A 25,696-nucleotide genomic window follows, 5' to 3' on the forward strand; every position below is an offset into this window, starting at 1 on the left:
TTCAGACATCAATGGTCTGATCATGTTCTCTTCCGATGTCCAAGAGGAGAGCCCTCCGAAGTCCCCATAGGTCTGTGTGAGAGAGTCCGGGGCACGACGCGCGATCTCCCACGTCACCAGAGTTGGTGCACAGACTGTGAAGGCAATAGTGATTCTCCCTATTCACTGTGCTGGTGTTGGGACTCCTCTCCACAGCACTTGCACTGTTCTCCACATCTTACATACTTGCCAACACTGAGCCTTTCTGGCCACAGAGGCGCATCCTGCTTCTCCCAATCCCTGTCCTGGCACTGTGGATCTTCTCTCTGACCCCATTCTCTGGACTTTTTGGGGTGGAGTGGCTTTTTGGGGTGTCGTAGCTCCTGCAGACACTTTGGCGAAGTCCTCAGAGACCGGGAACATCCAAAGTCCTGGCATACAGTTGCTGTTCCCTTTCTTCACCATGGGCATCGGCAAGTGTCTGCTCCTGCAGCGTGGCTTTGGAGGTGGCCTCCATCCCTCCGGCATAGCAGTCTGCACAACCCTTGGTGCCATTGACATCAGCACCACTGGTGCCGTCCCAGGGTATGCCTGGCCACTGTCCCAGTGTCAGGCACAATGGTGCCCATGGACACCCTGGGGCTTCCCCCTACAGCCCTAGCTTACCCAATTGTTTGCTGGAGCGTCCCAGGCCCCCTTACTGCCGCCAGGGTCTCATGGGTGTCCAGGGGACATGGGAACAACAGTCCTCACTCAACAGATGGCAGGGATGAGTGGCCAATCCCCACCTCATGAGGAAGGCCAACTGGGCCTGGCCACCTCCTCTTCATCGCTGGATGAGGCGATTGTGGCTTCTCCCCCGGCAGTGCCCCAGGAGAACTTGAGACCTGACCAGAACCTCCTGAGGAGAGTGGCTAATGGTTTGGGCTGAGGAGGTGCAAGAGACATCGGACTTGTTGTTTGGGCCCTGGGTCAAGCAGGACCCGGCAGGCTTTGTTCGCCTGGTAAGAGGTGACTACCTGGCAACCAATGGCCAGATTTTAGATCTCCTTGCCCAAAGCCTCCTGCAAAGAATAGAAAGTCCTGATTGAGGAGGGGTCCTCCGTGGTGCTGGCGGCCTTGCAGGTGGTGTCTGATGCCATAGACTTGTTGGCTTGCTCTATGGTTTCTACCATCTCCATGAGGCTTGCAGCCTGGCTTCTTCTGTTGGGCCTCTCTCCGGAGGCACAGAACTCCATTCAGGACCTCTCTTCTGAAATGCGGGCACTATTCACAGAGCAAATGGACACTAAGTTGCACGAGCTGAAGGACTCCCATATGACCTTGAAAACCCTAAGCCTCTATGTCGTGGAGTCTGAGAGGAAGAGGTTTAAGCCCCAGTCCTCCCAACAAAAGGGCCAGTATCCCTGCCAGTATCACGCCCGAAGCCCTCCAAGCTGAGACCGAGCTGCCATCCTCCATCTGGCCAGCCAGGTGAAACCCCAGGGCAAATGTTCCCTTTGAGGGTGCGCCTGGGGATGACATACTGGACTCCCACTAGTTTTTGATCCCCAAGGTGAAAGGGGGGCCTACAGCCTCTATTGGACTTGAGGGGCCTAAACAAATATTTGGTCTGCCTCAAGTGCTGTATGGTCTCCCTGACCACTATTATTCCCCATCTGGATCACAGGGACTCTGGGAGTTTTGCGTCCTGCATTGCATTGTGCTAGAAGCCTGTGACCACAGATCGTCTCAGCAGAGAGTTCTTGTCTCACCAGGAGTGGGTTTTCCACCCCGACATGACTGCCTCCCTCTTCCATCACTGGGGCTTCCCCTTTGGACCTCTTCGGTATGAGAGAGAATACAAAGTGCAGATGATTCTGCCCCCAGTTCGGCTTCGAGCTGGGCTTTTTTCAGATGAGTTCCTATATCATTGGTTGGAAAGTCTCTGACGCCTTCCCTGTGTTTCCCCTAACCAACAAAGTCCGCAAAAGCTCAAAAGGGACAAGGCGATGGTGATCCTTCTTGCACCAGCCTGGCATTGCCAGCTTTGTTTTGGGGCAGTGATGAACCAAGTGTCCCGTACTCCCAGATGGCTGCCGCTGAGACTGGAGTTACTCTCCCAGAACCAAGGGCACTTGCTCCACCCAAACCTTAGCTTGCTCCACCTGACAGTGTGCTTCACCTGTAGTTGAACCCTCAGGAGCCAGCGTGTTCTGGCGATGTTCAGAGGGCTCTCCTTGAGAGTTAAAAGCCCTCAACGTGGTCCACCTATGCTGTCAAATGGACCCGTTTCTCCGTATGGGTGCAGTAGCACCAGGTCGTCCAAGCTGAAGCTTCCCTTCAGGAAATGCTGGACTGCTTGCTGCACCTGAAGCAGCAAGGCCTTGCTCTGGCCACCATTAGAGTCCACCTGGCAGCCATTTCCGTGTTTCATCTGCTCATCAAAGACCGTTCAGTGTTCTCCCATGATGTCAGCTCCCAGTTCCTGGGAGTCCTGGAACGCTTCTCCCCTCAGGTCAAATTCCCTCTCCCATAGTGGAACCTGAACCTGGTCTTGGTGCAGCTCGTGCATTTAGGGTTCATTATGGTATAATAATCCATTGCAAATTGATTTTTATCGTTCAGAAATGTCAAGCCACTTAACTAACTCCTTAATCTCCTTCTGCAAATAATACTCTTTTCCTTTTCCTTTTCCTTTTCCTTTTCCTTGTAGGCCTGGCCAGAGAACTGCAGATGATCTAGAAATTATATATGAAGAACTTCTTCACATTAAAGCCTTATCTCATCTTTCTACCACAGTAAGTGTTTTGATTAATTTTGCTCATATATAACTCATGGCCAAAAAAGGACTGACATGGTGTGGAGGTTGAGGGTCCTGGGGCTCTTTCCATCCCATGCTGAGAAGCTACCAACCTTTGGAACACTGAGCACGGGCACTGTGTGTTGCTGGTGCCACGTCTCAATGGGGAAGTGGACGTTTTGCTGTGTTCACTAAAATTCTTCTGGGGTCTCCATAGACCTTCTTCACCGCCCTTATTTGTGACCAATGGCTTAAAGCCACGGTCTGGCCCCAAATCCATATGTAATTTAATAGATGTTGATCCTCACCCTGCTCCGTATTAATGGGAGTAGAGTGGTGTCCATTGGCATACTGTTACATTTAGCACCAAAAATGCAGTACACCCAAAAGCTGTAATTCGTCTCTTTTTATTTTAAGGTAAAGCGAGAATTAGCAGGTGTTCTAATCTTTGAGTCACATCCGAAAGCAGGAACTGTCTGTAAGTAAAAGGGTTCCTGTCATATCTTTATTTTTCTCACATGTGGCATTAGATGAGTATTTAAATTACTATGCAAAACGTGAATATTCCAAAGCTCTTTGTTCAGAATGTGCATCTTAGTTTTTGGTTTGACCCATTTTTAATGTAATGGCCTGTTGGAAAACATGTTTGGATTGCTGTTTGGACATATGCTCCTACAAATGTTTGGGAGTGTTTGTATTTGGGGGTTTGGTTTTGAACTCATCTCTAATTAAAGTGGAATTTAATTTTATCATACATTAATGAAAATGTTATTTTCATAGTATTCAGAAACTCAGCTTTGTATATGAAAATGTTTAAAATACTATAATAGTTTAAAATTTTATACGGAGAAACACTGTAAAATTAATGTCAGATTCTCACCAGAAAATCTTTTCTCTTTTTGGTAGTGTTCAATCAGGGAGAAGAAGGTACTTCTTGGTACATTATCCTAAAGGGATCGGTAAATGTAGTCATTTATGGCAAGGTATTTCTGAAGACTTTTTTTTATTCTTTTTATCAAAAACAAATGAAAACAGAACTGTAAGAATAAATTGTACTGGAATACAGTTTGTCTTACAGCAAGATTGTGTTGTTTGGAATAACTAGTTGAGTGTTGTTTTCAGTTTTTAATGAAGAAATCATTCAAAATTATTTCATGCTATAATTTATATGTATATGTACAATTTCAAGATTATAGCCCACATGAATATAACTCAGTGCAGTTACAGCCACACTTGTAGTACCAAGTGTTTTAAAACAAACACAAATATAAAGCATTATGTCACTACATACCCTCTCCAAGTTACTCATGGACTCCTTAGCTTGATAGCTCATGCACAGACGACACACGGACATTTAGCACTTAGCAGGAATTACTACTTTAATTGCAAGAGTACTTGTCACACCATATTACTGACATTGTCTTAATATAGCTTTGTTCTCCTTCACTGATAGCCAGCTACTGTACTAAACTGCCCCAAGTTATAGTCTTATAATCCCCATGTAGCAACACTGAACAAAACATAATGCCCAAATTCACATGTAGGCTGCATCTAAGCTAGGTCTATACTGCACTCCTGAAAAAATGAAGAAGAATGGCTCTTGTGCAAGAGAGGATTTGTGCACAAAAAGGAGCCGTCTACACTGCCTCTTGCACAAAAATGGCCCCAATTAATTATACAAATGAAGTGTGGCAATATGCTAATCCGAGCTTCATTTGCATAGGCGTTTGTGCAAGAGCGCAGTATAGATGTAACCTTACACTATGAGCAGTAGTGTGATTCTCCTACTCTCACACAGCACTCCAACTAGCTCGCATCAACGGCTAGCAGTGCAGTTGCAGCAGAATGATTAGCTGCAGCAGTTGCACAGCTTTGCTGGACTGAATATGTACTCCCTGGTTTCAGGAAGGTTTTGTACTTAGCACAGCTCACTGTACCTCCACTGCTGCTACCCATGCTACTGTGGCTTTGCTGCTCTTTCTATCCAAGCCAGCTGCCATTGAGCTAGCACGGTTTGTGTATATGAACAGGGAAGTCAGACACCCTACTTCTGAGTGATAGACTTAGCCAAGTCTTTTTGAGTTGCTAAGACCTAGTGGCCACAACATGGTTGCCACAGTCCTTTGGGGAAAGAGCCTATTGGATGTAAACTGAATATGCTTCCCTCTAGGTTGCTGCTTTAATCTATCATATAGGCCCATTGCTCCACTGGTAAATGATTCCATGGTTTATATTTATGCTCAGATCTGCTGCCAAATGATTCTGGCAGTCATAGTCTGACACTCCCTGGTTCCAACTACTAACCTTCAATTACTGAATCACCTCTTTTATATCTTCAAGGCTGTTTTTGCACTTTACTAAAGGCCAAAGTGTTTGGTTCCCCCTCCTTCATCCATTTAAAAAGATTATAGTTTTTTGAAGTCTATCTAATTTTTATCCTAAAAATATAATTAAATCTTTTGACTGCTGGAAAGGCAAAAATTCTTAATTTTGCAGCCTGAGGTTCATCCTAATTTTCTCCTTTTGTTCTGCTTCCTGTTCTCACTCTCCATGAACAGATCCAATGCCATATATTGTTCAACGCCACCCTCATGCTCCCTGCCCTTTGGCTAATAGTTTCTGACTTACTTGTGAATGAATGACCAATCAGAAGTATTACCATTTGTGAACATGATCACATATGAGCCATCATATATTCATTTACATTTTATTCATCTTATCAACCTTTTACCATAACATGGAGATACAATTCATATTTCCTTTTATGCCATTTCACGTCTAATTATTTAATCATGTATAACTAATTTTGAAGATGCTGGCTAGATGTTTTCAGTATAATTAATGTGTCACTTCTCTAGACTATTTTTAAAATGTTCATTGTTAAACAATTATAACTCACCCACCTAGCCTCTCTAATATCTTGGGATCAAGATAGCTGTAGCAACACACAAAATTCTGCTGGTCGTTCAGTTTAAGTCATGTCTACGCAACAGGGCTAAAGCCGAAATATGCTACACAATTTGAGCTACGTCAGTTGCATAGCTTAAGTCGAAATTTCAGCTTTTGGCGTTGTCAACACAGCAAGGTCTGAGTTAGAGCACTCTTCCTCCGACTTCCCTTACTCCTCGTAAAATGAGGGTTCAGGCGTCGGAGTAAGAAGTCCAGCTCGACATTATTTCAATGTTATGTCGAAATAACTGCTTGCTGTGTAGACATGGACTATGTTATTTTGGAATAACGTCATTTATTCTGAAATAACACTGCTGTGTTGACATAGCCTTTGTTCTGCAAGACATCTGATAAAAAAATTAGTACTATACAAAATTAGCATAATTTAGATTAAAAATAGGAAAAACATTGGTCAACAGGCAGAAGCAAAATAATAATCATAGCTGAGGCATCATCAGCCTACAGGGGCATGCCTAGTGAGATCCTACAGTTCTTGGCCAAGTGCTATTCAATATTTTCATCAATGATAACAAAATAAGAGAATTGCTGTTACACTTGATAGATAACACAAAAATTGGTAAATAATGATGGAGACAGGTGAGTTTTATATAGCCAAATCTAGATCTCCTGGTAAGGTGGGCTTATTTGAGTAATATGCCAAACATAATGTCATATCTAGAAATAGAAAATGTAGATCACATTTATAAAATGGAGACAGTATCCTGATAAGCAGTGACACTGAAAAGGATTGTTGGGTATGGTAGATAAGATGAATGTGAGCTCCAAGGGCAGTGTTGTAACTAGGAAGAGGGACACTATCCTTGGACACATAAATGGGATATCAAGAGTATGGAATTGGTGTCTCGGTACATGGCATTAGCAAGACTATTACTGGAGTACTTTAAAACATTTTGAAAAGTTGGACCAGGTTCAGAAAAGAGTTTCAAGAACGATTTGAGGTCTTGAAAACATGCCTCCTAGTCAGACACTTAAGTAGCTCAATCTAATTTAGGCAAGAAAAGACGTAGAGGTTACTTGATTGCAGTCTCCAGTTACCTCCATGGGGAAGTGTAACGAGGCAAAGGCCCAGCCTCTTCCTTCCTGAGGGCTGCTTGGCCTCCCAAATAAGGCTCAGAAGGCTTCAGCATAGTGCAACACCCATGTCTCTATTCTTTTGCAGCTTCTCTCCATCAGTGTCCAGCCAAATACAAATTGTACAGGGTTTGTCTCCACTCCCAGGCAGAGTCACCAGCTAAGAGGCTGCCAACTCCCTCCCTGACTGACTTCTACCAGATGCCCTCTCCCTGCCTTCTGGCCCCCTCCCAGGCTTTGTAGGCTCTGGCCCGTTGGGCCGGCAGGTGTTGCCAGTCTTCAGACTGGCATCATCTCCAATCTGTTCCTCATGATTAGAGCTGAGCGGGCAAGGGCTCTTGCATCAGAGGAAGCAATTTCTGATACAAGATGGCTCTTGAGTTTGGCAGAATCACGGGGAGGTGAATCTGCTAGTACTCTTCCTAAATTGTTGTAATTGAGAAAAATATTGGCTTAAAGGGAGATGTTTGTGGGAAACTGAGGAATCTGGATTCTCATAACCTACATTTTGAAAAGCTATGGAAACATATGACTTTGAAACATTTTAATGTCACCGCTTCCTTCTTCACACACTTCATAAAATCCTCTGCACTGAACTCTATGTAGTGCCTCAGAAAAACTAATACATCGGTCAAATTTCTCTGTAGAACATTACAAAAATTATACTGTACAGTGGAAAGCAGTAGAATTGGCAGGTCTGCATTCACCTGGTTCAAAAGAGAGACTTACAGGTTTGTAATTCTCAGGGTTACCTCATTATCTTTTAGAAAACTAAGGTACAGAACTGGCTACCTTCCAATTCTCTAGTATAGTAATTGACTGTAATGAGATTAATTATTTTTATTAGTAGCTGAACTGTTCTGTTCTTATATCCTTCGGATCTCTTGGATGAATACCATTCAGTCCTGGTGAGCTGAATACCATTCAGTCCTCCATTTCGTCTGGAGTTTTTGTCCAGGCCTTTCCTATCATCCTTACTTATGTTTGTATTACTCACTTCCTTAGCAGATGCTTTTATGTGACCTGAATGCTCCTCTGTACCTGTCAGTTTTCCTTCAATTCCTACTTAAAATAATCCTCCAAAACTGTTTTTTTTGTCTGTATTCTGTTCTGATTTTAGTGAAGGCAAAGCTCAGAAAGTGCCCCAGTGCCTAATACATTTTCTCTTTATGAGGGAGATTTTCACCAGTGAATATGGAAGCTCGCAACTCCTTTTGACTTTTAATGGTAGTTCAGCGCCTAACGCTTTGTGCCTTTAAAATTCTCCCTCAACATTTTCTCATCCAAGCACTGAGGTGCTGAATTTATTACTGGACCTGCTTGTGGAACTCTAAGCATTTCAGTGACAGCTACCATAGAGGTCCAAGTATTAAGTCTTTTCCTTATTCACCCAGATTTAGCTTCTATCTAGGTCCTCTCTCACTCCACCCTGTGAGCCTGATTGCCAGCCAGTGGGAATCGGCATAACTCTATAATCACTGGAGCTATGCTGATTTATATCAGATGAAGATCTGGCTCTGTGCCATAGCATCAATAGATAAAATGACCAAGCAACTCCTTGGCAGTCACTAGAAGCATATCTGGATGCCTTATGAGCTCTGTCTTATGAGCTATACCATATGTAAATAGCTGGTAAATAACTGAATAATTCACATGGTCACCACATAGCTATTGAGCTAATGCTCAAATTCTGTACCACGGAGGTGGGGAACCTAAGGCCTGGGGGCCAGATGCAGCCACCTAGCTTTCCTGGATCTGACCCCCAAAGCTCAGGGATACTCCTCCCCTGCATTCAGGCTCCCATGCTGGCACTCCAGACCCTCAACATCTCCCTATGGGGTTGGAGCAAACTAACTCTACTAGCTTGCCCCCCTAGGCTCCTGTGGCTAAGGGGAATATGGAAGTGCCTTTCTCCTTCTCAGTTGGGGGCCATGTCAGTGAGGATTTGGTTTGCTTCTTATTTGGGTGTGGCCCCTGACTGATTTTTCTGAGGCTTAGCAGCCCTTGACCCAAAAAAGTTCCCCACCCCTACTCTATCACTGCTATCTGTTAACTTATTACAGTGGCGTTCCCATCTCCTCTGAGAACCTCGTTGGTATATGAGGAATGATCAATCTCCTTTACCTAAATTGGAAGATGGAAATGTGTAGCCTTCATTCCACATAGATTCTTCTATCATTAGATCAGGACCTTCATTATGGATATATATGTTATTTAAAAAAGCAGAATAGGTAACACTGTTAGCGCACGTCTACACTGCAGAGCAAAAGTTGAATTAAACCACACAACTTCAGCTATGTCAATTGTGTAGCTGAAGGCTTTTGACAATGTCTACACACCAGGAAGTCGAAGGAAGAACACTCTTCCTTTGACTTCCCTTACTCCTCTGGAAATGAGGGTAATAGGAGTCAGAGCAAGAAGTTTGCCATCTCAAAATTATTTCAAAATAACGGCTTGCTGTGTACTTTGTTATTTCAAAATAATGCTGCAGTATAGACCCTTACTATTGCAATTTTTTGGGAGGAGAGAATTTGACTCCAAACCTATTCTTCAGCAAACCTGATCTGTATTTTTCATGGTCTCTTTTTTTTAAAATCAACAGCTTGCTAATCATCAACAAGGCCAGAAGAGTCCTCCTCTCTGAATCTAATTTCAGAGAACAAGCCAATTCTTTTCTATTCTTAAGCAGCATTGTTTCCTATTCATCATTTTAGCTGTTGATTTCCTGCCAAATACATTTGTTTTAATATTGAATTTTGAAGTCTGGTGTTTGCACATGGTGTTTCAATGGAATGAACTACAATGATGATTTTTGTATATAAATGTTTTGCTATTTATAGGGTGTGGTATGTACCCTACATGAAGGAGATGATTTTGGCAAGTTAGCTTTAGTGAATGATGCTCCAAGAGCAGCGTCCATTGTTTTACGAGAAGATAACTGCCACTTCTTGAGAGTTGACAAGGAGGACTTTAATAGAATACTTAGGGTAAGTATTGGGTAAGTCATGACACTAACACAAGTCCTCTGATACTTGCCTCCTCCACTGGCCTATTTTCTATCCTTACAAACATTTTCAGAACCCGTGTCATTAATATCAATAAATGCAAATCAATCCAAAGCATCATTTGAAATAATTTGTAATTAAAGAAGAGATATACAATATCCTAGAAAGAAAAAGAAAAGTAGTACTTTGAATAAACTACTGGAAAATACATTGATGCCTGCTCAATGGCTTTTGAATGATATACTGGCTGAATTTTTGTGGTTATTAGTGTTAGAAAAAAAAGCTCTGTTGTGTTGTTTATAACTTGAATCTGGGCTTAGATGATCTGATTTGTGATTGAGTGGGAACATCCCATAATACACAGGGCCAGAAACATTACCACCATATGTAGGAATGTCTACATCCTACTGGAGTGATGACAAAATCCACTCAAGACAGCACTGTGCTTGAAAAAAATCTTTCTACTGTGGAGTGGCACCCGGCCTAATAGGGAGTGAGATGCTTGAGGTACTGAGACCTAGTTAGTCTTTGAGATTTCACTTTAGCTTTGGGTTGCTCTTGCTATCTGATTTCAGCAGGATTTCAAAGACTGCACTCCTGTACTGAAACCTGGGTGCCGGACTGCTTTTCATTTGTGTTTTTATGCATGCTCCAGTTTTCAGCTCTGGCTTTACTTTTGTATAATTGTTTCCATCCTAGACTCTGAGCAGCTCTAACACTTTATTGGGCTAGGATTTATTAGTCTTCAAAGCATCCTTCCAAACAAACAGTATTTAAAAATGAATGGCTAACAAATGCCAGATTATGAATAATTATCAATGAAGTAGGGGTAGAAACAACTCTACATTTTAAAGGTGAGGAAAAAGCATGCCAGAACCAGCCTGCTTTTTTCCCACCTCATAGCTGTGAGCACCTCCCTGCTGGCTACTGCTCTAGACTTCCTCATGATTGCCCCCACCAGGGGAATCCAGTTGCAGATCCTCTTCACTCTGCCTGCAGAAAGAAAGGCTGCAGACAGGAAAACTAACAAGGGAAGGACCAGCTGCAGAGCTTGGCTCCTCAGCCTTTATTTCAGTTACTGAAAATTTTAAAATGAATCAAAGTAATTAAGCAGCCAAGTCAGGTGCAGTAACCATATTAAAAATAACTTGTCTTGCAGGATGTTGAAGCAAATACAGTAAGACTCAAAGAACATGACCAAGATGTCTTGGTATTGGAGAAGATCCCAGCAGGAAACAGAGCTTCTAATCAAGGAAACTCACAGCCGCAGCACAAGTATGTTTTCATTCAATAGTGCAAATGTCAGACTGTGATTAACCTTTTCATATGGTATTATTATCTAAACAATAGCATATTCTCCCTTTCTGTGGAAGAAGTCAGTGTATGTAAGGGTTGTTTTTTTTTAGCATCAGCTAATCACATGCCCTGTTGTGCATAATGTATCAATTTCCAGCTGCACACTAGGTCTACAACTTTACACAATAATTCTCGAAAGCTTTAACTCTAAATATTCATCTCATGAATGGCTTTTAAACAGATTGCATATGGGGAATGATAAAACTCCATTAAGCAGAGCAATTGCATAAAATACATGGGGAAAATACATTGTTTTATTACTAAGTACAGATGTTTCTTCTTTGGATTTTAAATTCAGGATTCTAATAAAAAATACTAGATTAATTTTATGCACAGTGTGAAGAATTCAGACAGAAAAGTAACTCGTTGAATAGGCTTGCATTCTCTTTTATAATTATTCCTCATATTTCTCCTGACTTCTTACCTAGAGGCAGGAAGCACAGTTCTAAAATGAAGTAAAGGGGGGGAGTTAAGCTATCACCATTGGAAATGAATGGAACTGCTGGAAAAAAATCCATAAGATAGAGATTGTGAAACTTACTGTCATTCTACATTTGAAAATATGCTTGAATTCACTGTTGATATACAGTTGGGCTGGATTGTTGTCTCCATTGTTCCAATAGTTTAAATTCCCCAGTATAGAAGTAATGGCATCCTGTACACACATTTGTTTGCACATGCATGCTTTGCACGCATATGATTTACATGTTGACTTGGGCAAATACGTGGTAATTCTGAAAAAAAATCAATTTGGGTTGAACTGAAAACTGAACATTTTGGGGGACAAATGGCAAGTTGAAAAATTTTAAAAGTTTTGTTTCTGGTCAAATTAAACATTCAATTTCTGGACACGCAAAATAAAAGCAAAGGAAATAAAGCCTAGAAAAGTTGGTGCCTCCCTTTCAACGTTTAGCCCAGTAGTTAGGGCACTCACCTGAGCTGTGGAAGACCTGCCTCAGTTTCCCTCTCTCTGCCTTATGTGGGGCAGGGAATTGATATCAAACATTGCAGGAGAGTGTGCTAACCACTAGGCTGTGGGTATTTGCATGTGGAGTTTTCTCATTCTCTTCTGTTGAGGCTTTTCCATTTTGTATAAAATATTTGGCTAATCATTAGACCAGAGAGAGCATGTGAGAGTGACTCAATAGCCCGGTGAATAAGCACCCAACTTCTGATGAGGGAGGCCTGTCTCCATCTCCCTGCTTCAATGAACGGTCAGTTATATTTATACAGTGGAATAGCTTTACCTGGAAAAATCCCTGTTCTGCATCAGGCAGAGAGGGGAACTAATGCTGGGTCACCTGTTTACCAGGTGAGGACATAAACCACTGAACTAATGAATACAGGAGAGGAACCACTGCCATTCTCTTCCCTCCATTATGTGCCTAAGTCTACTTGTGAATTCTACCCCTCAAGTGATTTGGAGTGAAACTATCTGGTGAATTCCTGTTATGCTGGTGGATAGCTTTAGGTTGATTGAAATTGGATTTTTTTCCAAAAAGGCTATTTGCCTGAAAAATGTGACCCGGTTCTGTTCAGACATATGTGCAGTCACAGGTACTTGTTATCAAACGCACACTTACAACAAGTACAAAAAAACCCAAAGCAAAATGCAGAGGGAGGTGGCACTGATTCTCCCCCACCCATCCAATGTGTTGTGATTTCACAAAAATGTGCAGATTCCTTGGACAATAATGGATGTGCCTTTTGCCATCATATATCCAGGGTGGTTGGGATTTCTAACACAGCTAATATTAGGAAATGGAAAGTATTGGAGCCTTTTTTTTCTGTTCCTCTCTTTTACCCAGACAAGAAATTCATTTTCCTTTAATTTTGAGTGTTTTTTATTATTTTAAAATAAGACATAAGGTTAGTGCTAGCACTGCCCATTTTTAGTGCAATTTTCTTCTGATGTGTAATGATCGCCAATCTGTTACAGTATTTATCATTAGCTAGTTTATCTTTAAGGATTTAAATAAAACATTCCTTGTATTTTTACACACATTTTTCATCTGCAGTGTACTCTGTCATCACACACTATGACTAAGTTACCAGACCCAGGCATTCCCTTGCAGCAAATAGTTCTTCAAGTGCTTGCTCATGTACATACACACATGTTTATTTCTGCTGCATGCGCCGGAAGTTTTTCCCTAAGCAGCACCCTGGAGTGGTGCATGCATGCCGCACTATATAGAGGCCCTCCTCCCGCAGCACTTCCTCCTCATTTTCTCCTTACTGCCAGTGAAGGTGCTTGGCACTCCCTTTGCATTGTTGATGGTTCTAAACAAACTGCTAAGTACCTGTAAAGTATTGGATTTCTAATTCCCATTGAAGAGACTCTGCCTCGGGGATGGGGTGTGCCCCACCCCGCTGGCTTTACAGCCTGTGTGGTGTGCTGCTGGCCCAGGACAGTCAGCAATCCACATGCTGACTGCCTGCATTGCCTGGGGAAAGGACACATTTTGGACAAGTATCCCAGAACTATTAAAGAGTGAAGCATTCATCTTAGAGTACTCTGAATGGAGTCTGCACTTGTCCTGCAGGATCAGTGGTCGGACTTGGCACTGAATATTGGTACCTCGGTGCACCCCATCTTCCTCTTCTGCTCGCCTATAGCCAAGAGGGCTAAGCAGAAGTACTTTGTCCTGCGAGGGACCATGACTACCTTTACACCAACCTGCCACCCAACTCCCTCGTAGTAGAATCGGTCAATCACAGGGAGCACCAGGGCCAGCCAATTCCCACCCCAAGAATTAAGACTCCAAACGCTTGGACTTGTTGGTAGATTTATTCTTTGGCCAATTTTCAATTAAAGGTGGCGAACAACCAGGCTTTGTTCACCAGATTTGAGGTGAATACCTGGCAGGCACTGGCCAGATTTGAGATCTCCCTGCCTGAAGCCTCCAGCAAGAAGTATAAGGCCCTGATCGAGGAGGAGACCTCCATGGCACTGGTGGCCTTGCAGGTGGCTCACTTTATGGCTTCCACCATCTACATGAGGCTTTTGCGGCCTGGCTTCTTCTATAGGGCCTGTCTCGGGAGGCACAGAACTCCATTCAGGACCTCCCTTTTGACATGGGGGCCCTATTCGCAGTACAGACGGACACTAAGTTGTACGGGCTAAAGAACTCCCATATGACCTTGAAAACCCCAGACCTCTACATCCCAGGATCTCAGAGGAAGAGGTTTAAGCCCCAGTCCTCCCAACAAAAGGACCAGTATCTCTGCCAAGAGGGAGGCCCTTGACGCCTGAAGCCCTCCAAGTAGAGACAGGGCTGCCATCCTCCATCTGGCCAACAATTGACCAGCCAGGTGAAACCCCAGGGCAAGCGTTCCCTTTGAGGGTGCACTTGGGGACACCACACTAGATTTCCAAGATCCTGCTGGCCTGTTCTCCTTCAGGCTCTGTCCATTCCTCCTGGCATGGAGTAACATTACATCAGACTGTTGGGTCCTAGCCACCTTCCATACCACCCTCCCACTCTCCTCCCCATCCCTCTTCAGGGAGAACAGGAGCTATCCCAGGTGGGAGCAGTGGAGAGGGTACCGCTGGAGTTCAAGAACAAAGGTTTCTATTCCCACTAGTATGTCATCCGCAAAGCAAAAGGGGGCCTACGACTTATATTGGACTTGAGGGGCCTCAACAAATATTTAGTCTGCCTCATATTGCATATTGTCTCCCTGGCCTCCCTCAATTCCAACCTGGATCACGGGGACTGGGATACCTCAAATTCCCTCAAATTCAAGGATGCGTACTTCCATATCGCCATCTTCAAAAGTCACAAGCGCTTCTTGAGATTCGTAGTGGGGATTACCAATTCACTGTCCTGCTTTTTGGCCTATCTATGGCCCCCAGGGTTTTCACCAAATGCATGTCGGTAGTTGAGTCGGTAGTGAGGTGTCAGGGTGTACAGGTGTACCCTTACTTGGACGACGGGCTCATCAAGGACCCGTTGAGGTGGAAGGTCCAGCACAACACGTGTCTCTACCTGGACACATGCCACTGGCTCGGCCTGCTGATAAACGAGGAAAAGTCCCTCTTGGTACCAATTCAAAGGATAGAGTACATAGGAGCTGTTCTAGACTCGACCACAGCCAGAGCATTGCTCCCTCAAGAGAGATTTGAGATCCTGCCAGCCCTCATTCAGCAACTAACAGATGCCCCCATGACCACAGCATCGGTGTGTCAGCAGATCCTGGGGCTGCTTGCATGTACGTAGTGCCCCAGGCCAGGTTCAGAATGAAGCCCTTCCAGCTGTAGCTGGCCATTGTATATGTACCAGTAAAACACTCTCTGGAAAGTGTGGTAACAGTCCCACCCCAAATTCTGATGGCCTTGGCCTGGTGGACGAGCCCAGACCAAGTCATGTTGGGCGTGCCATACCATCCTAAAGTGCACTTGAGAGAACTAGTCGCTGACGTTTCGGACTGCCGTTTGGGGCCGACATGGGGACCCTCAAACTCTTGGCATGTTGTCCGCTTAAGAGAGATTGCTCCACATAAACATAAAAGTGCCAAGAGCAATCAGGAACACGTGTGAGGTGTTTCTCTATTACCTCACAAATGGGGGGTGCGCGTCCTCACAGACAACACTGCCACTATGTGCTATATAAGCAAACAAGGAGGAGTCCACTCAACCGAGCTCTGCAAGGAAGCTTATGAGACTCTGGGAGTTTTGTGTCTTTCAAGGCATCATGCTAGAAACCTGTCACCTTCTGGGGGTTCGGAATGTGATCGCAGATTGTTTCAGCAGAGTTCTCCTCTCATTATGAGTGGGCTCTCCACCCTGAAATGACTGCCTCCCTCTTCCGTGAATGGAGCTTTTCCCATTGACCTCTTTGCAATGAGAGACAATGCAAAGTGCAGCCAGTTCTGCTCCTAGTTCAGCCTGGAGCATGGGGCTCTCTTCTGGATGCGTTCCTGTACCAGTGGTTGGAAGGTCTCCTCTAAGCCTTCCCTCTCCCCTCAGCGACCAAGTCCTGCAAAAAGTCAAAAGGGACAAGGTGATGGTGATCCTTGTTGTGCCGGTCTGGCTTTACCAGCATTGGTTTGGGGCACTGATGAACCTGCTGTTCTGTATCCACAGGCAGCTGCAGCTGAGACCTGACTTGCTTTCCCAGGATCAAGGGCAAATCTCTACCCGAATCTTAGCTCACTCCACCAGATGGCATGGTTCATCCATGGTTGAACTGCCAAGAGCTAGTGTGTTTGGGCGACATTCAGAGGGTTCTCTAGATTCAAAAGGCCTCAACGCAGTCCACCTGTGCTGCCAAATAGACTCGTTTCTCCTTCTGTTCTCATTACCGGCGGATCATTCCCAGCTGAAACTTTCCTTGAGGAAATCCTGGACTACTTGCTGTACCCTAAGCAGTAAGGCTTTGCTCTGGCCACCATTAGAGTCCACCTGGTGGCCATTTCCATGTTTTATCCACCCATGCAAGGCTGTTTGGCATTCTCCCATAATGTCATCTCACAGTTCCTGAGAGGCTTGAAACGCTTCTAATCTCGGGTCACATTCCCTCTCCCCCCACTGTGGGACCTGAACCAGGTCTTGGTGCAGTTCACGGGTCCTCTGCTTGAGCCCCTGGCCACATGTCTCTTATCACTGCTCTCCTTCAAGATAGCCTTCCTGATAGCCATCACTTCAGCCAGACAGGTGTCGGAATTCGTGGCCTATCCACAGTGTGGGAAGGGTTCCCTGATTTCCTCCCTGCGATTGTCCAATCGGATCACTTCCTGCATCTACATGAGTTGACGGGTCCAGACACCAGAGTTGCTTAGGGCCCACCAGAGGTCAGGCTTTCTCATGCACTTTCTTGTGCATGTTCCAATCCAGGACATTTGTCCAGCAGCAGCGTGGTCATCTGTACGTACATTCACGTCTTATTATGCCATCACGCAGCAGGCAAGGGCCGATGCTGCATTTGGCAGGGTTGTATTGCAGTCTGCATTCTCATAACTCCTATCCACCTTCACAGACAATGCTTACCGTCACCTGTGTTGAATGGACATGAGCAAGCACTCAAAGAGGAAAAGACAGTTACCTCTTCTGTAACTGGTGTTCTTTGAGATGTGTTCCACATGTCCATACAACCTCCCACCCTCCTCCCCTCTGTCTGTCTGATTTCCTTCAAGAAGGAACTGAGGAGCAAGGGTCTGGGGGCACTCTATATAGTACGGCATGCATGCGCTACTCTAGGTGGTGCTGGGGGACCCGGGATGTTAAATATCGGTTAACTTAATAGTCAAGTAACCTCATGAATTTGTATCGGTTAGTTGACTGTTCTATAGTCCCCAGAGGTGGAGACGGCAGCCACTGTATCAGAGGCAGTGGTGCAGGGTGCCAGGCAGGAGCTGGTCCACAAGGGAAGCCAGTTTAAAAACCAGTTCCCCTCGCAGACCGGCTGCCTGTCACCCAGTGTTGCTGCCTCTGATAAAAAGACAGCAGTGTAGGGTGGCAGCAGTTCCTGTCTAAGGGGGTGGGGGGGAGTCTAAGCTCCTGGACCAGGCATGAGCCAGAACTGAACCAAGCGGCCTGCCCACCTGGCTCCTAATACACTTTAAATGCAGAGCCGCAACAGGGGTAGGTTCTGGATCCAGATTCTGGTACTGCTTAGGGGAAAACTTCTGGCACTGGTGCATGTGGCAGGCACACACCTATGGAAAAGAGCAATATATCTCAAAGAACACCAGTTACAGAACAGGTAACTGTCTTTTCTGTTTCAGGGCCACATTCTTTAGTGGTGTAAATGAGTACAACTAGGTGTAGTCAGTGGAACTCCACTATTTTACATCAGCGGAGAATTTGTACCTATTGATTTTAGCCCATTTTGGTTTGTGTGACCTGATTGTGACCACACAACATTTTGTGCATTTCCAAAATAGTTCAACTGATATTTTAGGCAAACATATTTCAACCAGTGGATTTCTTGTAAGCTCTTTACATCTTGTATCTGACATTTAACAATTCAAGATTTGAACAGATAGATCTTTTGGTATGTTTGTGAATCAAGCTTCTAGGGTGAATACTTTCAGTGAAAAATGGAAGTTTGCTTTTCACAAATATTTTATGAATGTGTTGTTTCTGTGAATATTCCTGCCAGGCAACATTCACAGAAAGCGAACACAAAAGGGGTAGAAGCAGAGAAAAAACAAAGGGTCTTAAATATTTTAGCATTCACAGTTTTTCAGAGTCCAGATTATTCTACTAACAGTATGTTTGATAAAATATCTTTATTTTAAATCTTTTAAACTGAATTCGTACTTGGAGTGTGACATCTGTGATGTCTGCTATGAGGTAGAAAATGGAACAAGTGGCAAACATTATGTTTCAAAGTCCAGATCTAGAAACCTAAATAAGAGCTTGATTTCCAAAATGCTGTCTTTGGAAATTGGAGTGCTCAGAGCTTTTGAAAATCAGGCCACTTATTTCAATGCCTAAGTTAGGAGCTTAACTGTAAGAACTCACCTTTGAAAGTCTTGGCCAAACCATTCTGTTTATCCATGGAAAATATAAAGCAGGCCAGGCAACTTTCCCTATCCTGCCCCATCAGTGTTGGGCAGGCCTGAGCTGGAGGATTCACCTTTCTGTCTGGGAGGGTGGTTTGTTCTTTAGGTCCATTCTCTAACCTGTCAACAAAAGTACTGATTTTTATATGGGCACTTTCTCACTAGGAAATAAAATAAGAAGAGCAAGTGACTTTATTTAAAATACTATATTACCTTCAGACTTCTGATCCCTACCAAATTATATAGACGTGAAAAAATGTCTAGTGTATTGTTAGTTCCCTGAGCCACCCTGTCAAGAACATTTCCCCCCTTCTTCTAATCTTAAGAGAGGCTCAGTTTTGGGACCAGATTCCCAGAACTGAGGTTGGATCCCTCCCTGTTCCCTCCTCTGCTGCCGCTCCCGAGTCACAGTTTCAAAGAGTGACAGGCTTGCTTCGAAGTGCTAACTCTGAAGTTCTGTCTTCCAAGCTCTAACTTCTCTCTTCATGGGTGATCACACACATGCAGTGTTACTGACTGACCCCTCGCAGAGCACTGCTACACTCTATAATCCCTGTGGGCCACTTCACTGCTTCCTTTTCACTTTCATATTCAAAGTGCAGCAAACTGGGTTCTTTCTGCCTTGCTCTCACCTGCCGACTCGGTTAATATCTTTACAAGGATGTGCACGGGCTTAACAAGTGTTTGTGTTCTTGGGACATCAATACAGTTCTTCCAAAGGGGCTGGGAGGGAAAAGAATTGTGCTGGTCAGTGCTCAAAGTGAGGAGAGCTGACAGGAGCTCAGCTCCTCCACTTATTTCTCAGCAGGAGCAGAACATCTACACTTCTCCCGGGGCTCCAGGTTTGGGTTGTTTTTTTTCCCTTTTTTTACAGCTTCATACTTTTTCACTTCCGCATGATGAAAATGATGCAAAGTTTGAAAAAACAAAGAGAAGATAAAAAGAAATGCTACTCACAAGGAGAGAAGGAATGAGCACAGTTAATCAGTGGAGCTTTATTCTGAAACATCCTCTGCTATAGTGCTGGCACATAACTCTTGCCATTGTTTCCTGCAATACCTTACTATTTACAGTATACCCTTTTAGACTGTACCTCTCTAGATTTATCGTTAGAAATGGTGCAAGTACTAACGTTCAGTAGGTGCAGATACTTATTTACTGCAGTTACTTATGGCAATTGGCAAGTTTTTAAGTTTTACCCCTCTATGTTCCTGTCTGCCACTATGCCCTTTCCCCAGCTCAGACCTGCAGCAGTGCAGGTATTCATGCACTTTCGTTGTTTTCTCTTTGAGCATGGATGATAAACAGTAGTGACCATGTCACCCTAAAGCCATGGTGTCCCACCTGTTTGAAAGCTAAGTAGCCACACCCAACCAGCCAAATAGCCAATTTGTTCAAGCCAACTAACTACACTCAACTGGGCCAAATAGCCACATGTGGCTAGTGTGTTGGACATCACGGCCTTAAAGCCTACATTTTAAGAAATATTGTTGCTGCCGAGATTTTATCTTTAATAATACTTAGCAGTGGCAGTTTTTTTCAGAATGTTTTGATTCACCATTTCTCTGTTCCAATTTTATACCCGTGCAACTCCATTGAAATCAATGGTATAAAACTGGATTATTGCATTGGAGAATGGGGCCCTTTATCATCTTAGTTCTCATGGCAGGAAGGTAAGTATTATTACCGCATTTTACAGATGGGGAAAGAGGTCGATTGATTTTTTTCCTGGGCCAAACAAAGCATCCATGTCAGAATAGATATTTGCACTCTCATGTTGTTTTTGTCAAAAGTCTTAAGATTCCACTTCTCTCCAGCACCAATTATTTCTTCAGCTGACATTTTCATTGGACCTTTAGAAAATTAACAGCTTCTTTTCTCTCCATAGGTATACTGTGATGTCAGGAACACCAGAGAAAATTTTAGAGCACTTCCTAGAAACTATGCGCCTTGAGTCAACTTTAAATGAAGCTACAGGTAGAATTATGTGGCAAGGGCTGTATTTCTATTCATAAATAAGATAGCCTCTTGGGTTGCAAGTGAAAACATGATGCTTTGGAACACAGCGTTTAATTATCTGCAGAAATTAATCTAATCAATATTTAGATACAAATTTTGAAAAGCTAGAAAATTGAAAATTTAAGGTAATTTTCCTTATCTTGCCCCCATTGTATTGGGGTTTGGAGCATCAACTGATAGCAGAGCAGCAAAATCTCATGCAAGATGCTGTTACTAAAGTGATTACTTTTATTGGCCACAGCTGTAATGAAAAATGGAGCTATGGAAATACCCAGTTACATTACCACTTGTTGCAATTCATGCCACATAATGCTATGCCCTAATGCTGATCCCTCCTACATCACTTCACATTTCTTTGTTATAATTTCCCCGTGGATCAGTATTCAAACAGTAGAAATTCAGCACATCAAGGGCCAAACCCTTCACCATACAAATTACTGCAGCTCTGTTGAAGACTACGGAGCTGCAGCAGTTTACACCAGAGGAATCATTAGATCCAGGAATATGTGTGCCTGCCAACTTATTCCTTGTAGGTCTTTTCATTAAAGAAATGAATCAAGGAAAAAGGATTTTTCATAATAGTAGAAACTTTTATATTATGTTGCTGTGTATCAACTAGGACACCATTTCAGGAAGCATGTTTTTGACATTACAGATGGCTAGGAAGCATGAGTATAGAGGGCTTCTTAAATAATGCATAGATTAGTAGTGATAGAATCTGTGCATCAATCCTTGTGCTGAAAGATTGTATGATGACTTTTAGCCTCTCTGTTTTAATTGCTTTTGTGAATAAAATAAGCTTGCTATACAGTTACCTAGGCCTCTAGCAGCAGATGTTTGTGTCTAATAGCAAGTTTACCATCCTTATTCCTTAACTTTCAAAGCAATCTTAAACTTTTAAATTGTTTGAAAACATTTCTTTTCCAAAACATCCAATGGAAAGATTCCATATTTCAACCTCGTGGCCTGCAAAACATTGCCTTTCGCAAAAAGAGCCATTCTTAAGTGGCAGGGGCACAAATTTCTGAAATCACTGATTTTTTTATTTGTGCATTCTCTCCAATTAAAGCCAGCTTTACCAGGGTGTGGGGTTTTTTTTAATTATACAAAGAAATAATACTCTGCCTGAGGCTCTTAAGGCTTTATATATTTTCAGCTGAGACACATTTGCAAATACTGAATTTATACAGTGGATGCCATGATACGGTGTTGATAGCACAGCTGTCACAACATATTTTCTTTGATATCCCTCCATTACAAGATCTTAAATAGTTGTTACCCTCTAAAAATTGGCTCTATAAAAAGGATTCTCCAGGTAATGGGTTTGTGTTTTACTGATTCCGTATAAAATTTAGTTTTTCACAATTAAAACAAACAGCCAACCCTCAAATTTGTGCTGGGCTCTGCAAGCCAGTTTAGGTCAGCCCTGCTCATACATCATCACAAGTTCAAAGTGTAAAAGATGCTCTCATTTACACCATTGCAACCCCAGTATCAGTTCAATTGGAAGGAAAAGGCAGTTCTTTAGTTGCCATGAAGCAGGGAATGGTGTAGTTAGTTAGACCTTCATTTCCTTTCAACCTAAAAATAGCATGTTTGTCTTATTAAGCTTATAAATCTGTTTTCTATGTTTAATTTAAATTTCAAAATTGTGAATTGATTTGAATCAAAATATAAATTAGATCATTGACTATGAATTTTCTTATTTCTGGCTTTTTGTTGATTGCCAGCTGGGCAATCAAAGGGATATAAATGTAGGCTTAAAGTAAGGCACACGCTAACATACCTTGTTGAATTTGAGCCCCAGTGTAGTATTTTTTGAAAGGATTCATTTGATGCAGACTGAGTTTACCTACTAAAGCAAGGTACCTATCAAATGTAGATGCATAATCACAGAACCACCCTTTCTGACAAGTCAAATACATTCATATTTCATGCTAAATACATTTATGGTTTTTTTTGGGGGGGGGGGTACAGTATTAAACCTGAGTACAGGGAATCTAAATCCTAACCTTTTCAGAGTCTTTAGGAAATTAAAGAGCTCTTTAACTGAAATAAGCATCATTGTTATCAACCCACAGTGGTTTGCAAGAGCTTAACTTTCTACTTTGTTTTTCTCTTCACAGATTCCGTTTTAAATGATTTTGTTATGATGCACTGTGTTTTCATGCCAAATAGTCAGCTTTGTCCAGCCTTGATGGCACAATATCCTTTTGTGATCAAATTTTACATTCCTTTTATGATTACCACTATCAGAAAAAAGATGGACACATGTTATGTAAAACTTCTAGCTCTCTAAAGACAAGTAAAGTTTAATGGAGTCTCACTTTTATGGCCAAGCTTCCAGTGTGTGAATGACAGACTACTCATAACGAGGCTTAGAAGGATTAGATTTTTATTGATAAATATTAGTAATGTTGATTTAACTATTCACACACAAACTGACAAAAATATTTCCATTGATGGTAATAAAAATGTATAGATACGCAAAACAAGAAAAAAAGCTGCTTAAAAATAGGGTAACCCTACAGCAAGAATGAAAAAATCAGTGTTAGTTTGGGGCATAATTAGCATCTAAAACAAAGCTTGAAAACTCCATCTTTCCTGCTAGAAATTTCCTATCCTGTAAGCTGAATTCCACTGACTAAGATTAGGTGCCTATAAATTAAACAGTATCTTTTGGCCCAAAAGCTACACTCCTAAGGCTCCTAGAGTAGATAAAGATTAGTAGTTGGTTCAGCGAACATCTCCTTTTTTGTGCAAAATTCTATTTAAATAATTAAAGCATCAGAACAAAAGTATTCCTTGAGAAGGTGAGTAGATGGGTGGTCACTGTTAAAATTGTCAGCATTTTCCCTGGCTAGTTTTCCCTATTTATGGAATAGAAAATTGTGTAGTTGTATGTTACCAGCAGACAAATGTTGACCTTTTTAATGACAATCATTTTGTCATAATGATTTTCTTCTGAAAATCTGAATTACAAGTAGATGAGTTTATGTGGGCTACATTTTCAGAAGGTACCAGAAGTTCTTGCCAGAACTTTGCTTTTTCAGGTAAATTTAATGATGCCAAACAATGAAGCAGTTTCATAAGTGTTTGCACTCTGTATTTCCTCTGTGAAAAGTGTGGACATTTCTCATGTAACTTTGGTCGTCTTGGTTTTTTTTTTTTTTTTTAACACTTTACACCATTGCAGCCAACCTAGCTGAGTACCCAGCCCCTGCAGAGCTCCTGCCCCCAAACAGTACCCACTACATCAGTCATTCAGTTTCTCTTTCTGTGTGTGTGTATATCTCTACCTGTAGGTATTAAAATATACGTATATTCACACACACCCAAAACTAACATTTTATATGTGTGTAGGGAATGGGCTAGGCACATATAAAATCAGGTCCAGATACCCCAAAGTCAGGACTTGTTCATAATGGCAGTTTGATTTGGCCTTTTTTTAATACAAATTAAATACAAAAGATTCAGGAAAACAAATATCTTTTAGAAGTTCTAGTGTCACATTTTTCTGTCTCTTAATTTCTTCACCGTTCATATAAACACACACAAACTCTGCCGTGTAGAATGTGATCATGATGCACTATGTCTAGATTCATATCAGCGCTATCATATGTTGGAGAAGCCAGGGCCAAAAATTCTTCCAAGGAAGGCAACTCTGAATTACCACCACCATTATTCTTTCCCTAATTCACACACAAACATTGTTTTTTGGGGGCAATTTCCACCTCCCCACCCCCCAATTTGTACTCTCAAATCAATGAGAGTCAAGAGGACAGTCTGATCCTGCTCCCCCTGAAGACAGATGAAATTCCTGTACAGTTCAATGGGAGCAGGATTAGACCTGACGGAATGTGGGCACTTAAGGTGAGGAAGGAGCCTTGTGAAAGCTGTGTAGGCTGCTGATGCTTTAGTGCCCAGGAAAGTTTTGTTTGAATGGATGTGAGCTGTAAACCCCTCTCCCTTCAGAGATCAAGTTGGTTCTTGGTGGGTCCATCCTTTCTGTCTGTCAGAACCAGGAAAGCACCACCGGTCTGAGCATGGGGGAACCTATTGGGATATAAGGAGAGACTGCATAAACCCTGGCTTTCCCATAAATAATAGGAAAAAACAGGTAGCAGACAAGCTGTACTGATGGGTTTTTTCCATCAGATATGGACAAATAGATCACTCTGCATTTATTATGTGAATTTTGTTTTGCTTTTGAGTAATTCTGAGGCAGATTCTTCTAATGAGGTTCTAATCTGCAGCCACGCAGACATCACTGCCTTTTTTTCCTTTTGCATATTGAAATAAAGCTTCTTCAAACTTCTAACCCGAAAAGTGAGCTTTTTTCTGTTTACAGATTCCATGGACATGCTTTCCATTTATTTATGTTCAAGGGCCCTTAAGTGGCTAGACAGCCTGAGCTTAAGCTCAAGCTGACAAGCTAAATGAAGCCTTTAATGAACATTCAGGCCAGTTGAACTCTGAGTTTACAAATTATATACCTTTACATACTGGATGTTACATTTGCAGTATTTGATCTAAGTTTCATTCAGCTCAATCCAATATTTAAAGAAAGTGTTTTCCTAAACCTAGTCTCCTCTGTGGACATCTGCTCTTTACAGTTGAAGTACCCCAAAGGTGCATTTGGCTTTAATGTTACTTAGGCCTTGATCCAGTAAATCTCTTGAACCTTCCTTCCTTTGGCTGGGAGTCAGATCCACAGGCCAATCCCCACTCTCTAGTCTGCTGCCTATTGACGTAATAGAGGCATCAGTGCAGCTGTTTTTATCACAAGCTCATTTCTCTTTAAGTTAAATTTGTAGCTAAAGGAGTGAGCATGTCAGACGTGCTGTCCATTGTGGTACTTACAAGACGTGTGCATGCAGGAACTGTGCTTTGGTGCAGTTTATGTATTTATTTTCTGTGATTTTTCCTTTTCAAAATAGTGCTAAGTTTTTGCAACTAAGGTTCATGATTTTCAATTAAAAATTGGTAAAAACAAAGCCTCCCT

The 25,696-nt window shown here is 42.5% G+C and overlaps 1 protein-coding gene across 3 annotated transcripts in view; it reads left to right on the plus strand.

Moving 5' to 3' along the window:
• Positions 1 to 25,696, plus strand: part of RAPGEF4 (Rap guanine nucleotide exchange factor 4) — a 230,577-nt gene that overhangs the window by 166,996 nt on the left and 37,885 nt on the right. For all 3 annotated transcript variants that reach the window (XM_006116479.4, XM_014570177.3, XM_014570176.3), the window contains 7 exons: positions 2,675 to 2,759; positions 3,179 to 3,239; positions 3,668 to 3,744; positions 9,643 to 9,789; positions 10,967 to 11,082; positions 20,561 to 20,649; positions 22,818 to 22,896. In XM_006116479.4, coding sequence (XP_006116541.2) covers positions 2,675 to 2,759; positions 3,179 to 3,239; positions 3,668 to 3,744; positions 9,643 to 9,789; positions 10,967 to 11,082; positions 20,561 to 20,649; positions 22,818 to 22,896 — 654 coding nt within the window. The remainder of the gene's footprint in view (positions 1 to 2,674; positions 2,760 to 3,178; positions 3,240 to 3,667; positions 3,745 to 9,642; positions 9,790 to 10,966; positions 11,083 to 20,560; positions 20,650 to 22,817; positions 22,897 to 25,696) is intronic.

This window comes from Pelodiscus sinensis, chromosome 7, assembly GCF_049634645.1.
Source record: "Pelodiscus sinensis isolate JC-2024 chromosome 7, ASM4963464v1, whole genome shotgun sequence".
In the NCBI taxonomy this organism is placed as follows: Eukaryota; Metazoa; Chordata; order Testudines; family Trionychidae; genus Pelodiscus; species Pelodiscus sinensis.